The sequence below is a fragment of the Octodon degus genome, unplaced genomic scaffold, assembly GCF_000260255.1.
Source record: "Octodon degus isolate 3935 unplaced genomic scaffold, OctDeg1.0 scaffold00097, whole genome shotgun sequence".
Lineage (NCBI taxonomy): Eukaryota > Metazoa > Chordata > Mammalia > Rodentia > Octodontidae > Octodon > Octodon degus.
In genome coordinates, this window is record NW_004524673.1 from 7206021 (window position 1) to 7221172 (window position 15152).

The window sequence follows — 15152 nt, forward strand, 5'->3', positions numbered from 1 at the left end:
CAGCAACTGACCATTGCCGCTACCAACTGCCACCATCTGGTGCCAGTTTTTGCTGAACATCATAGGTCAGCTCTGCTGAGTGCTGATCTCTGCTACTGATCTTCCTTGACTGCCAGTCTCTGGGGCTCTTCATTGCAAATGGGCCCCACTGTTTATTGCTGTTTTTTTTTAAAAAAAAAAAACCACTCTGTCCATATTACACAGGGTAAGAATCCCCAACTTATTTACAAAACTCTTGGAGCCCACACTACCTGAGAATTAAGTCATGAGAAGATTTATAGGACTGCAAAAGAAATTCTTTATTTTAAGAAGGTCTATACTGCAGCACAGGAGGGTAAGTACACTGGAGAAGCCACCACCCCTACCCCAGACTAAACAGAGAAGTGTGTATTGAGTAATGCTTACATAACAGGTGTGGGCCTGTGATTGGTCAAACTATAGACCTGTGATTGGTGTAGGGCCCCACACCCTCAGTTGTTATGGCAGAGATCCAGTGAGGGAGGAGGGCTAAAACCAGAAAATCTTTTAGAAGGATAGCTGTGGGGGTAGAGGATGTTAACAATGGGTCCAGATCCCTCATTCTCTGATTTTATCCATGCCAGGGCACACCTTCCCTTCTTCAAAAAGGCAACTGCATTGTGTAAAGTGGCAGGAATTGGGGAAGAGGCACATGCTGGCAGCAGAGCTGCGCTCACACTAAAGTGGAAAGTAGCTGGTAGATAGCCAGGTAACATACTATTAAATAGTTAAGTAGGACACAAATAGGTAAACAGGTAGGACATCACTAGGTAGCAGAGAGGACTCCAAAGTAAGCTGCCCCAGTCCATTGGGAAATGAGATGTGGGAGTGGTATGATAGCCCCTATCCAAGCCATGCTCCCTCCATTCCAATTAGGAAAAATAGGAGAGCCTGGCGTTTCCCAAATGTTACCATGTGATGCATTGAGCTTTTTGTATTCCTTTATAAGGAGGAAAGAAATTGAAAGTCTACAGTAATAAAGGATAGGGAGGAAGGATAGTAGACAGGGAAGAAGTGAGATTTCTTCAAAACTAACAGAGAGATGAAAATCAACTTTAGGGTAAGAGAAAGATCTGGACAATCTCAGATTGATTATGAGGGGAAAATACACACAGCTGTTGATAGAATATGGTCAACTTTAAATAGCAGCAGAAATGCCATGCAATGCAAGGGAAAGACAATGACACACCTAGTATACCCTTTTCAAGGACAGTAAACTCTGCCACAAAAAAGAATGGTTTGGGTTTTGTTGTGTTGGATAAAAAAGAGAAAAGGGTGGTTGGCATTGAACTCCACACAAGACGGCAGTGACTTCTCCACACCAACAGCACCGCTGGCTGCAGCTGCCTGGGTGCCAACTTCATCCACCTCCACAAAGGTCTTGTGAATGGTTGTGGATAAGTGCAGGCTGTGACTTGAAGAGATTCCAGTAAGATCAGCCTTTGTTTCATCAAAGATATCAGTCACACCCATGTCTTGTAGAACAGAATTGAGATCGTAGTGGTCTTCTAGGGTGAACTGGGGGAAGGAGATGGCTACCATTTCTTCTGACATGTTTTCTGAACTGCACCATGTCACCATTTTTTCATAGCTTATTTTCTTTTCAAGCTAAAAGAGAAGGAAATAATATTTTGGTCAGATTGAAAAACCATCAGAAGGGCCAGGGGGATAGCTTAGTAGAATAAGCACTTGCCTGGCAGGCACAAGGTAGTTCAATCCCCAGTACCACAAAAAAGAAGAAAGAAAGAAGACAAGAAAAAAAAGAAGAAAGAAAGAAAGAAAGAAAGAAAGAAAGAAAGAAAGAAAGAGAGAGAGAGAGAGAGAGAGAGAGAGAGAGAGAGAAAGAAAGAAAGAAAGAAAGAAAGAAAGAAAGAAAGAAAGAAAGAGAAAGAAAGAAAGGCCATCAGAGAATGTCCCAATTACTTCAAATTGCCTGAGTCCCTTTCAACAGTCAACTACATGAAACCTTCAAATTCATTTCCTAAGCCTCAAAATACTGACTTCATTTTTAAACATTCCAAGTAAATGTGTTTCCTCTCAAGAAGTTATAGACAATTTGGTGTACTTTGGTGTTCAAAGACCAAAAAAGTTCAGTGAAGAGAACTATGGTCAGCATCAATTGAAATTGAATTTCATCTTCTGTAGAACAGAGATAATGCAATAAGGCTTTTGCAAGGATTCAACAAAATAATGTGTGTAAAGTACTTAAAACAGTAAATTTGGAATAATTGTTGTTATTGTTATCATAATTGCTGTACTGGTGTTACTCTCACTTTCTCCCAGTCTTTGTCTTCTTGCCTGCAAGGACAATCAGTAACTGAGCCATCCCAGCCTTCATTATCTCCTGCCTTACTGTGTCAATATCTCTACTTCTGTCAATACAGGATGTTACTGAAAAGACTTCAACTGCACTATAGCAACAGTCAGGAAGAGGCTAGAGCATCTTCAGGTAAAAGGAAAAACCATTTAATTCACTGCAATTCTCAAATAACTCAACATCCATATTCCTTGATGTGGAAAAATGATTACAGATGGCTATCAACTTAAAGATAAAAATCGTATTCCAATATTTTAGCACTTATTTGTTATTTTTAAACAAATAAATAAATATAAAATGCAATTCGTATCTTATATAGCCATCAATATCTCTGATAGCTGGGATATCATCAACACTGGGTAGATGACAGTGCTGTTCACAGATCTGATTAAACTGGGTGCAGACATGGAAAAGGATACTGACCTCCTGCAGGCCCTTCCCTTTGTCTGCAGAGGGCGATGGCAGCAGGACGAACATGCTGAGCTTCCCCAAGGTGTACTTCATTTCCAGGATCTGTGCCTGGAGCTCCTCAATGAAGCCAACTCGGAACAGGCCCTTCTGATTCATCATCTTCACACTCTTCTGTTCGTTCTGCAGTAGGCAAGGGAGAGGTGACAGGCAGCCCTCAAAAGCTTACAAACTCTTACAGCCCTAATTTTCCTGAAAACAAGATCAGAAGGGGCTGCCCCAGAACCCGAAGCCACACCAGTGACCCAGCGTAAGACAGTCCTCTGTCCAGGGATCCACAGCCTCTCCTTAGTGAATATTTGCTTTTATCGTCTCATGTTTTTAATCAGTTCTTCAACTCCTAAGACTACTTGTGGGCTTTGGGGAGCCCTTCTCTCCTTATCTCTCATAGCCTCATCAGCCAAAGTGAAACTTTGAAAATTCTCTGTTTTAGCGCCTGCTGCACACCAATTCCTAGTGCCTTAGATCTTGACAACCCCTCCGCAGTATCCATGGAAACCAGATTAAACATTAATTATCTATGCATTAATTAATGACACCTGCTCCATAGGCTCCCTGCAGAAGAAAAGACACTACTCTGACCACCTTAAACCTCACAATAACTTTCATTAATCTACCAATTAGTACATTAGGTGCTTAGAAAAAATTGTGTCCCTAGTAATAAAATTAGGCAGCTTCCTTTGTCTGGGATCCAGTACCTGTCTTTTCCTCCTGTTCTAAGTCTAGTGGCTCAAGGCATGGTTTAGGGGGAGAAATGTAGATATGGACCTTAATCACTTTGCCATTTTTGTCTTCATAGCCTAAGAAGAAATGATACTCTCATAATATTATTTTAAGGTGCAAATGAAATAATAAAAAGCAAATATTCAGTGTAGTATCTAGCACAAAAATGCCCAATGATCTTTAGGCACTGACTTATTTAATCTAGAAGGTTCTTATTAAAATTGTAAGCTACAACTCAGAGAAGTAAGCTTTAGATTCTGTCTACAGTCTGCAAATCACTGTTAGTGGAAAATACCAATGAGTTAGCAAACCACGGGCTTCAACATAGTACCTCACTTAGAAAGAAGGGTGCATCAACTGTATTTTGAGGATCAAAATGTGTTTCCCATTTGGCCTTGAAGTAAACAGCGTTCACCAGCACCAGCACAGTAGCATCATTGATAGTGTCCTTGCTGAACAATTCCTTGATTTTACCTAAAGACAAAGTGCCAGAGAATGTACTCAAGTGTTCATGTAAAAAGACTTTCAATTCATCTTAACATTCCCAACATTGGAGAATGCTTCATCTAAAAATCAACCCCAATTCCCAGGCCTGCCATGAAGGCCCTGCCCCCAGGGGGAGCTGAGAGGGCAACTGAGACTGGGTATGGTGGGTGTGGTAGCGCTCACCTGTAATCCCAACTCTTGGGAGGCTGTAAATAGGCAGATCACTATGAGTCTGATCTAGAAGTGAGACCCTGAACAGCCTGTAGACCTTTCTCTAAAATGCTAAATAAATAAATAAATAAATAAATAAATAAAAATAAACCCAAGAACACAGCAACTCATAGTTGTCAGTGAGATGGAAGTTGAAGTAAAGGTCAGAGTGAAGCAGGGGAAACTCCTTCACTTCACCCTCATGGAAGATCCAGTTGGGAATACTTCAACTCAGAGAACCTCTGATCCTCTACACAACTATGGTTGAAACTCATATCAGACTCCTAATACCACAGTTTATCTTTCAAATTATAGAGCAACCACCTGAATAGATTCTCCTGGAGAAAATGGCAATGGTATAAATGTTCTGTCTCAATATCCTCTGACATATAAACAAAAATTGTTACAGTTTTATGCATCAAGACATGAAATCTACTTTGTAAGGACTTTCACATGCTTTATTTTATTTTGCCCCATGTAAGCCATGAGAAGTATGTATAGTTACCTATTGTTCTTGTTTTTGTTTTGTTTGCTTCTTTGTTTACTAAGGATTGAACTCAGGACCTTGTGCTTGCCAGGCAAGTGCTTACGCTGTTGAGCTATCTCCCTAGCCCCAGCTGCCTGCTCTTAATGGGGTAATATACTTTAGGTAATGAGAGCTGATGCTAAACAGCCTAGAAGCAGCAAGGCCAGCTATGATCAGTGCTGGGGCTCCCTCTTTCATCTCTTGGCCCAGTTTGGGAGTTTTCTCTTTAATAATATAGACTTAAGAATAACTGGAAAACCTAGCACCACTGGGAAATAGTCTATTTCCGTGTACACCCTGTTCCACTTCAAAATATCAAATCACTAGTTACATGAACACAGGCCCAAGTCTTAAGGAAAAGATCCTTTTATCTCAAGAAAATCTGTACTCAAATCCTATAATAATACATTATGTTGACACCATGAATAGTTAAAATACTTTGGGAGAGATAAAACATAAATGACACACTAGATAATTATCACTTAGTCAGAATTCCTCAGTGTACTATTTTCCTCTGAACCATTGATGGGAACCTCCAAAGAATATAAATTCTGTGGCATGTGGATAAAGGAAAGACAAATAATTTTGGAATACAAAGATCTCATGTAAGGAAAGGCCAGGAGTAAACTGGCCCTAAGTCAGAAAGAGGGTAGGAGACAGGAAGGGGAAGCCTCCACAACAAGAGAGGAGAAAAGAGCATCGGACAAAGTGCCAAAGACAAATGAAAGTGTGTCAAGGTCTTACTCTTTTTCTGCAGGCAGAAGAGGCAATGTCTCCCTCTCTCTGAGGTACTCCACACTTCTGATTGCAGCATTTTCTGGCACATTGACAATCAAGAAATGTGTTCAGCACCTTAAATTGTCCCTTATGCTGCTAACTCTGAGGCTTTGGGGAAAACAACTAGCTGGTTTTCCAAGCCCCTGCATACACTGGTGGAAGAGAGCACTCTCCTCAGTAGTCTGGAGCAATAAGGGGGCTGGCTCATTTCTCCTCTTTTTTTCCCCAGGATTGCCCACAAGACCACAGACCACTTTCTCCAGGAAACATAGAATCCCAGTGGCTTGAATCTCTGACACAGGGATGGTAAGAATTAAGTCTTGGGGGAGATGCGGCAGAAGGGCAAGACCACTGCAAATAAACAAGAAATTGGCAAGGAATGCTTGGAGGAGGACTTGAGTCCTCTCACTTGTTGGCCATCTGAGTTCAGAAGCAAATTCAGGGTGAAGAGACAGATCTCTTTCTCAAATTTTTTTTTTCGATTGTTTTGAGACAAAGTCTTGCTCTACAATGCAAACTGATCTTGAACTCACTGGCCCAGTTTGTAGCACAAACACCTGCCTCGCCCAAGCGCTGGGATTACAGGAGTGTATCACCATACCCAACTCAGAAGCATTTTTAATTGATGACTACAGTTTATACATGTTTACATGACGATGTTATGAAGTATGTGTTCATTGTAGGATCGCTAAAGGAAATTAATATCTGCATTATTGAGAACGCTAATATTTATTTGAAAACTTTTTTCTCCTTTTTATTTATTTATTGGATACAACAGTTCAGACTCATAATAATCCTCCTGTCTCAGCCACCCCAGTGCTGGGATTACAGGCACGCACCACCACACATGGCTTTCAGGCAAGCGTGGTGGGCCCAGGATTCCAGAAGCAGCATGGCGTGTGATACCAGGGATCCAACTTGTGACTTTGTATTTGCCAGGCAGGTGCTTAGACCACTGAGCTATCTCTGCAGCCCACTAATATTTAAATAGTAGTAATTATAATAAGTATTGCAAACTGTAATCTATAAACTGTGTCTTCTCATTCCAAGAAACTCTTTTAAGAAAAATAAAATGTAAGTCATAAATAGGGCATATACTTCTAACAGGAAAACCTTTACTTTGCTTAAAATTTTCCATTATAAGATTTCACACATGCTATAAGAAAACATGAATGGGTGGCAGACAGAATTGCTTTATTTGGACACATAGGTTCTGCTTTGCATTTAAAGAACTGAAATGTTTGGGTTAGAGCATTATGAGTCTACTCTCACTAAATACTGTATCACCTATCCAAGTAATTGATAAGAAATCTTCTGATGCACATAGTAGTGCCTCTCCAACCCATCCTCTTCACATTCCTCCCCTACCACCAACTGCCCCAGCTGCTAGTTCTTCCATCCTGTCCTGCCGTGTGGTGCCCTGACTCCATCACCTGCACACACATGCACTTCTGTGCAATTCTAACTGTTCTCCATCCTACAATTAGACTCATCTTGGAAAAACATAGCTTCCCTTCATTCTTAGTTCATCATGCAAAATAATACTGCAAAATTTAATGCATAGGTAGAGCCTTATTAAGGAAATGCAAATTTAGATATTAATTGCAAATAAATATAAAATACTCAAGTCACATGTAACTTTCAAATTCACAGTTGTATAATTAAAAATATTTTTAAGTATGCTACATAATTTTGTTATCATAAATGTATAAATATAAGAAATAGAATCGTCAATAATTCTACTATACCGGTTCTCCCACCGCCCCCGCCGTGGGTTCCAGCAGCTCTGGCGGCGGGAGGAACGGCAGCGGTCGAGCTGCCTATCTCCGCGAGGCTCCCGTGCGCCTCGACCCGCAGCCTCCGCACGCGCCCCGCGCGCCGCCAAGATGCCCAAGAGGAAGGTCAGCTCGGCCGAAGGGGCGGCGAAGGAGCCCAAGAGGAGATCGGCGAGATTGTCGGCTAAACCTGTTCCAGCTAAAGTGGAAACGAAGCCAAAAAAGGCAGCCGGAAAGGATAAATCTTCGGACAAAAAAGTGCAAGCAAAAGGGAAAAGGGGAGCCAAGGGAAAACAGGCTGAAGTGGCTAATCAAGAAACCAAGGAAGATTTACCTGCGGAAAATGGAGAAACTAAAAATGAGGAGAGTGCAGCTTCTGATGAAGCAGAAGAAAAAGAAGCCAAGTCTGATTAATCACACACCATGTCTTATCAGTGCTCCCTGTCTCCCTTCTTGTACAATCCAGAGGAATATTTTTATCAACTATTTTGTAAATGCAAGTTTTTTAGTAGCTCTAGAAACATTTTTAAAAAGGAGGGAATCCCACCTCATCGCATTTTTTAAGTGTAAATGATGTTTTTAGGGTAAAATCATTCTCTGGTTGTTTATTTTTTGGTACAACCAGAAATAGTGGGATATTGAATTGTGGCAGGCTTTGACTGTCTTGGGTGTCAGCTTAACATTTCATAGGTGGGGGTTAGTTTTATATCCTGCAATACAAAGCATACTAAATGACAGTTTGGAATTACAGTCCTGCATTTAATAATGTCTTAGATACTTTAAATGACTTCTATTCTCATTTTTGGTAGAGTTGTTTCCTAAAGAAAACTACATCCTAATTGTTGCCCTGTCAGAACCATGTTCACTCTGTAACATCTTTGGTAGTGGTAGTCCGGTTTGCCTCATTTTGTTAATGTGCTGTGAAAGATAAAATATTTGATTATGTAGTGTATGTGATACAAAATTGTGAATTGGTGGGACTTAAGTAATACATTGTCAGCATTTGAAGATACTGGTACTTAATCCTCTTACAGAAAATTTGCCTCTAAATTTGAAGCTGGAAAGTCACTGGAACAACTGAAAAACAATATATGGCTTTTTTTTTGGTATGTGTGTTAAGAATTGTGTACAAAGTGAATCATGTGTACTGATCCTCAACACAACCAATAAAATCTCAAATATTGAAGATAAAAAAATAATAATAATTCTACTATAGCATAAAAACTTATAGATAGATAGGTACATAGATAGATAGATAGATAGATAGATAGATGATAGATAGATAGATAGATAGATAGATAGATAGATAGATAGATAGATGGTAGATAGATCCCAGATATTCTATGGGGATTATAAGTTTTGGCTTCCTGGGGAAATAAATATTAAGTACTTCAAATAATATGAGTGTGATTCCAGAACTGATAAGGATCCACATAAATAATCAAAATGAAACTCTACATTAAAAGCATTAGAACTATTGAAACAAAAAAATCAGAGCTTGTAGGAGGAATAATTCTGACCATGAGATCATGGGTTTTATTTACTAAGTATTAAAAAATACCATTTTAGGGAATCATAGAATTTTATATCAGGAAAAAACCTCTCCTCTCTCACTTTTACTGAGAATCAGGATGCTTGCCAGCCCCAAATCCATTTCACTGATTCATCAGGAGATAGGTGCAGTTTCACTTAGTCTGTGTTTTGTTTTGATGCAAACATCTTTCTCCATTAATTTTATTGGTACCTTTTAGATATACACAATGATTACATTAATCATAGAGAATTTGTACCTGTACATGATGTGTCTTGATTCTCTTTTCATTCCCGCAGTTCACTGCTCCTCTTTATTTACAAAAAATTTTTCCCATTTTTTCTTTCTATTCTCTTTTTTCTTTTCCTCCTCCCCACTTCCTTGTTCCTCTTCTCATTTGATTATTTTTTCCTATTTCCCAATATCAACTATATTTTGCTCCTTATTTGCTTTTTCACTTTCTCTTACCAGAGAATTAATGTGATATTTAAACCTGCATGTCTGATTAATTTAGTTTAAGTGTATGTTCTCAAGTTGCATTCAGTTACCTAGAAGTTCCTAAAATTGTTCTTTCTTTATGACAGAAAAAGTATTACAGTGCATTAAAAAAAACTCACCTCTTCTTTCATCCATTCATTGGATGCTGGGCATTTAGGCTATTTCCAAATTTAGCTATTACAAATTGTGTTGCTATAAACATGTATGTGCATATATTGTGGTGCTGTGACGCTTTTAATTATTTCAGGAAAACACTAAGTGGAAATCAGTGTGAGGATTCTTCAAACACTACAACTAGAGGTTCCATTTGACCTAGCTGATACAAACCTCTTAAGAATGAAGACCCTGTCTTAACCATCCAGCAGAAAAGTATAAAGACGAGGTATAAGAAGTAAAACCATGTTGCTATGTTGAGCTGTAGGGGACTCACTTAGGCCAACAACTTCTGACATTGCCAGTAAAACAGAAGACCCAATACTATTTTGGACTAATGGACTATTTTGGAATATTTTGCTAAGTTCACACATCTATAATATTTAAATGATGGAACTAAAAAAAAGGGGGGGATACAAATGAATGACCATTTTGTATCTGTGTATTCCAAATGGCTAGGATAGATATATAGCTACATTCTCTTAATTCAATGAATAGAGTGATTTGTTCTAATGGTGTTTGTAAAAAGGATATCATGTCTGCATCTTGTACAACAAATAACCACTAAGAAGGCAGAATGCAATGTGTTAATTATTGAAACTATCCTACCAATTTGTTTTGAAACTGTCTCACTGCTATTTGTTTCTCAATGAAATTATGGAAACAAAAAAGAATGAAGACCCTTTTACTTTACCAAGTTAAACACAAACGAGGTATAGGAATGGCATGAAGAACAATATTACTCTAAAGCAGCACAATATATATGTTTTGGGAATGGCCATATAACTGAATTACATGGAAAAGACATTAGATGGAGGACAACAGGGGAGTAGGGACCAGCTCTGATGAATGCCCTGTGGACACTTCTTGCACATGGCGGCCAGGAAGTTAGATTTAATGGACAGGGCTGCCAGAAAGAAATTTCGAGGCACTTGATTACATTTAAATGTGACTTGGAGGAAAAGGCCACATTAGGAAGCCCACGTCTTACATATTGATATCACTTCTACTTAGAAACTTCTATTCTGCTGGGAGCTCCACAGGATGGTGAGGAGTTTTATATTAAAGTATCATTCTATATTTTGGACGCACATGCTCTTTCTCAGGGAACTCCGTTACACAAACTGAAACATTGGTAAGAATGGAGATGTTATTACTTTGTTCTTCTAATTGGAATTACTGAAATCTCAATGTTTCCATAACCCTTTAAAATTAATAGAAATGTTAACATCCTTGCCAGTACTATGTTTTGATGTAAAACATTTTTACCTCTATTTATTTTGGAAAACATAGTGATTATAAGAAACAGAAACAACTAAACATTTTAACAGTTGGATGGTATTCAAGAAGAGTTGTGAAAGCGTCCATACATAGGAGCATCTTCTCCCAAAGATCAGCAACCTCAACAGCTGGGATAACTGGCTTTCTTTGAAATGGAAAGAAATATGAGCCATAATGTGTTTGATCTGTCTTACCTTGACATTGACTTTCAACCCAGAAGTTAATCATCTGTCTAGACTTTTCAGTGTTCTTCTGGAAATCAACACTTTCAACCGTTGTGTGGTAAAATTGAATCACGCCATCTAAGTATTTCTGTTTGATTGGCATAAATGAAAAACAGTATAAGAAGGTCATATAAAGATGGAAACAGTCATGAGAAGCCTACTGAGAAAGATGTGCCTTTCACCCAGCATTTCAGAAGCAGGCTGGACAGCTATCTACTCTTCCTCTTAATTAGCCAGAAATGTTTCTGTTCATGAGGTGACAATAGGATACAGACAATAATTTGTAAAGTAGACTAAGGGCCAGCAAGATAGCTCAGCAGATTAAGCACCTGCTTAGGCAAGTGCAGGGACTGGGGTTCAATCCCTCACACCATATGCCACACTGGCCCTGACCTCAGGCATGCTGAGCCGGCCACTGAGATCTGTAATCTTTGTACTGGGGATGCTGAAAACAGGAGGATCACAATGAGTGTGAGCTGTGTAGTATAAAAAAAAAAAAAAGAAAAAGTAGTCTATAGTTACAATGGCATAGCTTTGCCTATCAGTTATCTTTTAATTTAAGCAATCCATTCTAAAGGCACCACAGATAATTATCAAATAACTTGAAGGTCTGAATTCTAAAATTCTGTTTTGAAAATTAAACCTCTACTTAATGCTTCAGAGTTGTTATTTGGGGTGATGAAAAATGTCAAGTGAGCTGGGGAGATAGCTCAGCAGCCCTGAGTTTGATCCCTGGTGCAAAAATAAATAAATAAAAATGGTTAGAAAAATGCCATAAATACACTGAGTGACAGTTGCACAATACTATGGATATAATTATGAAACTACTGATTTGTATACTTTTAATGAATACAAATCAATTTGTGTGCAATTTGAATTGCATGATGTAACAATTTGTATCTCAAAAATCTATTTTATTAAAAACTTCATTCCCGTTGCAAGAGAATACACATATTTTAGTTAGAGATAGTTGTGTCTCTCTCCAGACCAGCTCAGCTCTAACAGCTGAGGCACATATTTACTACTAGTCTTCTCCATCATGTTTACAGCTTGATACATGACTCCTCCTAGAGACCAATCTGAGGCACCCTTGCTCCAGGTGAAAGCTGTTGGCCTCAGAGATAAGACCTGTGGCAGTTGACACCCTAGCAGTCTTCCACTACACCTTTCCCTTTCTGAAAGGAGTAAGTCCCGTGGGAAGCTTCCTGATTGTGTTTAATAAAGGAAGTGGGTAGAGAAGTACCTTGAAGGCAGCCCATAGGCAAAGGAGCTACAAACTGTACCTACCAGGCACCCTGATTGGGAAAGGAGTCCAGAAAATCCAATTACCAAACCTGCTTATGTTCCAAAAGTAGCTACTAGGATGATCTTTGCTTTACCCATTCTGCGCCACTTACAATGGACCCTATAAAATAATATTGAAACCCAGGTGGAAGGAAACACTAGCATAGGACCGAAGAGGGAGGTCTCAGACACCTCAGCAATCCACAGTACTCAATCTTGTCAAAGATGTGGGCCACATATAATCACACAGCTACTCACTTCTTTTTAAGAGGAATGCTCTCTTATACCTTCAGCCATCAGCAATACACAACTCACCTGACTAATTTGGAATTCCTGCTCACCATAAAGCCTGTTGGCCATGCTCAGAGTGTAGGAATCTTTGATCCTGTCTAATCTGGACAGAAGCTTCCCAAAGTAACAGCTAAGCAGTTCAGTCTCATTGCTTGAGGATTCAGGCTGATAAAAGAGGAAACAAGATGTGACCATAACCCTTATTATCAGGTGAGCTAACCACCACTAAGTGATAAATATGTACAAAAAAAAAAAGTAGCACTGCTTTGTGAGATAGAGCTCTGTGTGGGCTGGCATGAAGAACAGAATAGAAGCGACAAGTTGTCCTGTGGACGATCATAGTTTCCACAACAGCATCAAGATCATCCAGGAAAAACTTACCTGAGACTCAGCAAAGCACATGCTATCTTAAAGCTACAGAAAATCTCATGCTTTCTCAATACTCTGCTTAAGCTAAGGCAGGGATAACCTGGAGAATATCTTTCCTGCACCTTTTCCAACTCTAAAGGTTGTGTGTGTTAGTACAGCTTTCAGCACAAGATGGGGAGGGAGTCAGAAATCTTCAGCAACCCAACCCCTTACTGCCCTTCATCTTCAAGTAGGCTCCATTCTAGGGACCCAGGGCCTGCAGAAGCAAGTAAATATTGATGATTTATATTTATGATAAGTAGATACCGGGTTGTACTCCAGAGAATAAATTCACAGCCAAGGACATATAAAAAGCATCATCAGAAAAGAATCGTAGATCATATAATTGCTGTTTACAGCAGCCAGGACTTAACTTTTGGGTATAAGCAACACCTGCCAAATACAATGAAATCAGATGAGAAGTTTGCAAAGTTGGACAAGAGTTTAGGGCCATGGCTTACCTGCACCTCCAGAGACCCTGTTGTTTGTTTCTGCCCTGCTGGAGAGTCATCAATGGTCACCTGCTTACTGCTTTCTAGGCAGGGGTCAGGTTCTTTGCTCTCATTCTGGGAAAGTTCATTGAAGTGTAGTGCCTGTGTAATAATGGGATAGTCATTCAGATAATATGACCAATAGGAAGTCTGAATAGCTTCAGAAGCATTTTTATAATGTGACTATGACCATGATTACATAATCAATAACCACTGAACGAAACTAATGTTTCTTTCAACAATTACATAACCAATAATCATTCAAAGAAACTGATGTGTCTTTGCTTTGGTTGTGATGGAAAACAGAGAGGAAATAATTGAATGCTATCCCTCTGCCAGGACTTGTATTTTAAAATGAATCTAAACTGGGTTTTGTGGAATGTGCCTATAGTTCGAGCACTCTGGGAGTGTGAGGGTAGAGGATCACAAGTTCCAGTGAGCCTGAGCAATTTAACAAGATAGTGCAAAAGCCTTGGGTTGAATCTTAGGTATACAAAAGAAGTGATGAAAGAGAGAAAGAAAGAAGTGGGAGGGAAGGATGGGAGACAAATAGAAGAAGGAAAGGGGGAGGCAACAACATAAGAAAATGAAAAGGCATGAATGAATTCACAGGCTACATGGAGCTGCTGAGCACTTTACAAACCGCCTGTCCAAACTGATTGTGATTTGTGCCAAATACACTCTAAAGGTAATATGAAAAACAAAGACTAAAATATTTAAATGAACCATTAGTAAACCTCACAAAGCTACAGTAGACTTTCTTCAAACTCATTTGGAACCAGAAGAGACCCAGAATATCAAAAGCAATCCTGAGAAGCAAAGGAAAAGCCGGAGGCATCACAGTCACTGACCAGAAATTATACTGTAAAGCTACTGTGAAAAAATCAACATAGTACTGCCATAGAGACAGACCTGAGGGTCAATGCAACAGATTAGAAAATGCAGACACAAAAACACTCAGTAACCTTATCTTTGAAAAAGAAGCCAAGCATGATTACTGAAGGAAACATAGCCTCTTTAATAAATGGTGCTGGAAAAGCTGGCTTTCCACATAGCAAAGGCTAAAGTTAAACCCATGCCTATCACCATGCACAAAGCTACAGTCAACACGGATCAATGATTTAAATATTAAAACAAAACACTAAATCTTCTGGAGGAAAATGTAGGTAGAAATCTTGCTGTTGTTGGTTTTTTTATAGGGTCTCACTACACAGGTTGGACTCATAGTGATTCTCCTGTTTTCAACTTCCCCAGCACTGGGATTACAGGCATGTGTCACCATGCTCAGACTCTGCCACCTGCTCAGTGTACCTGGGGGCAGGGCCAGCATGGCATGTGTATAGAAATCTTAAAGACGTAGAGGTAGGTAGAGTTCATGAACACAAACCAAACTGCACAGGAGCTACTTCAAAAAATCAACAACTGGGATCTTATCTTTTTGAAAAGTTTCTACACTTCAAAGAGAATTTCTACCAGAGTTAAAAGAAAACCCAAAAACAGCAAAAAATAAGTTATAGTTGACTGTCCCTCTGACAAAGGCCTTCTATCTAGAACATGTAAAGAATTTTTAAAAATCAGACCACCCCAAATTCAAAGACCAATCCAAAAATGGGCATCTGAGATGAATATACACTTCTCAGAGGAAGAAATACAAATGGCAAGTATATATATAAAAAAATGTTCTCCATCAT

General features: G+C 39.2%; 1 protein-coding gene across 1 annotated transcript in view; it reads right to left on the minus strand.

The window, feature by feature from the left end:
* Positions 1–320: 320 nt before the first annotated feature.
* Positions 321–15152, minus strand: part of Serpinb12 (serpin family B member 12) — a 25158-nt gene continuing 10326 nt past the window's right edge. Inside the window, exons 3-8 of the mRNA XM_004638256.2 lie at positions 13432–13563; positions 12587–12727; positions 10958–11075; positions 3858–4000; positions 2759–2926; positions 321–1626 (exon numbers count right to left, since the gene is read on the minus strand). Coding sequence (XP_004638313.1) covers positions 1222–1626; positions 2759–2926; positions 3858–4000; positions 10958–11075; positions 12587–12727; positions 13432–13563 — 1107 coding nt within the window. The 3' untranslated portion in view covers positions 321–1221. The remainder of the gene's footprint in view (positions 1627–2758; positions 2927–3857; positions 4001–10957; positions 11076–12586; positions 12728–13431; positions 13564–15152) is intronic.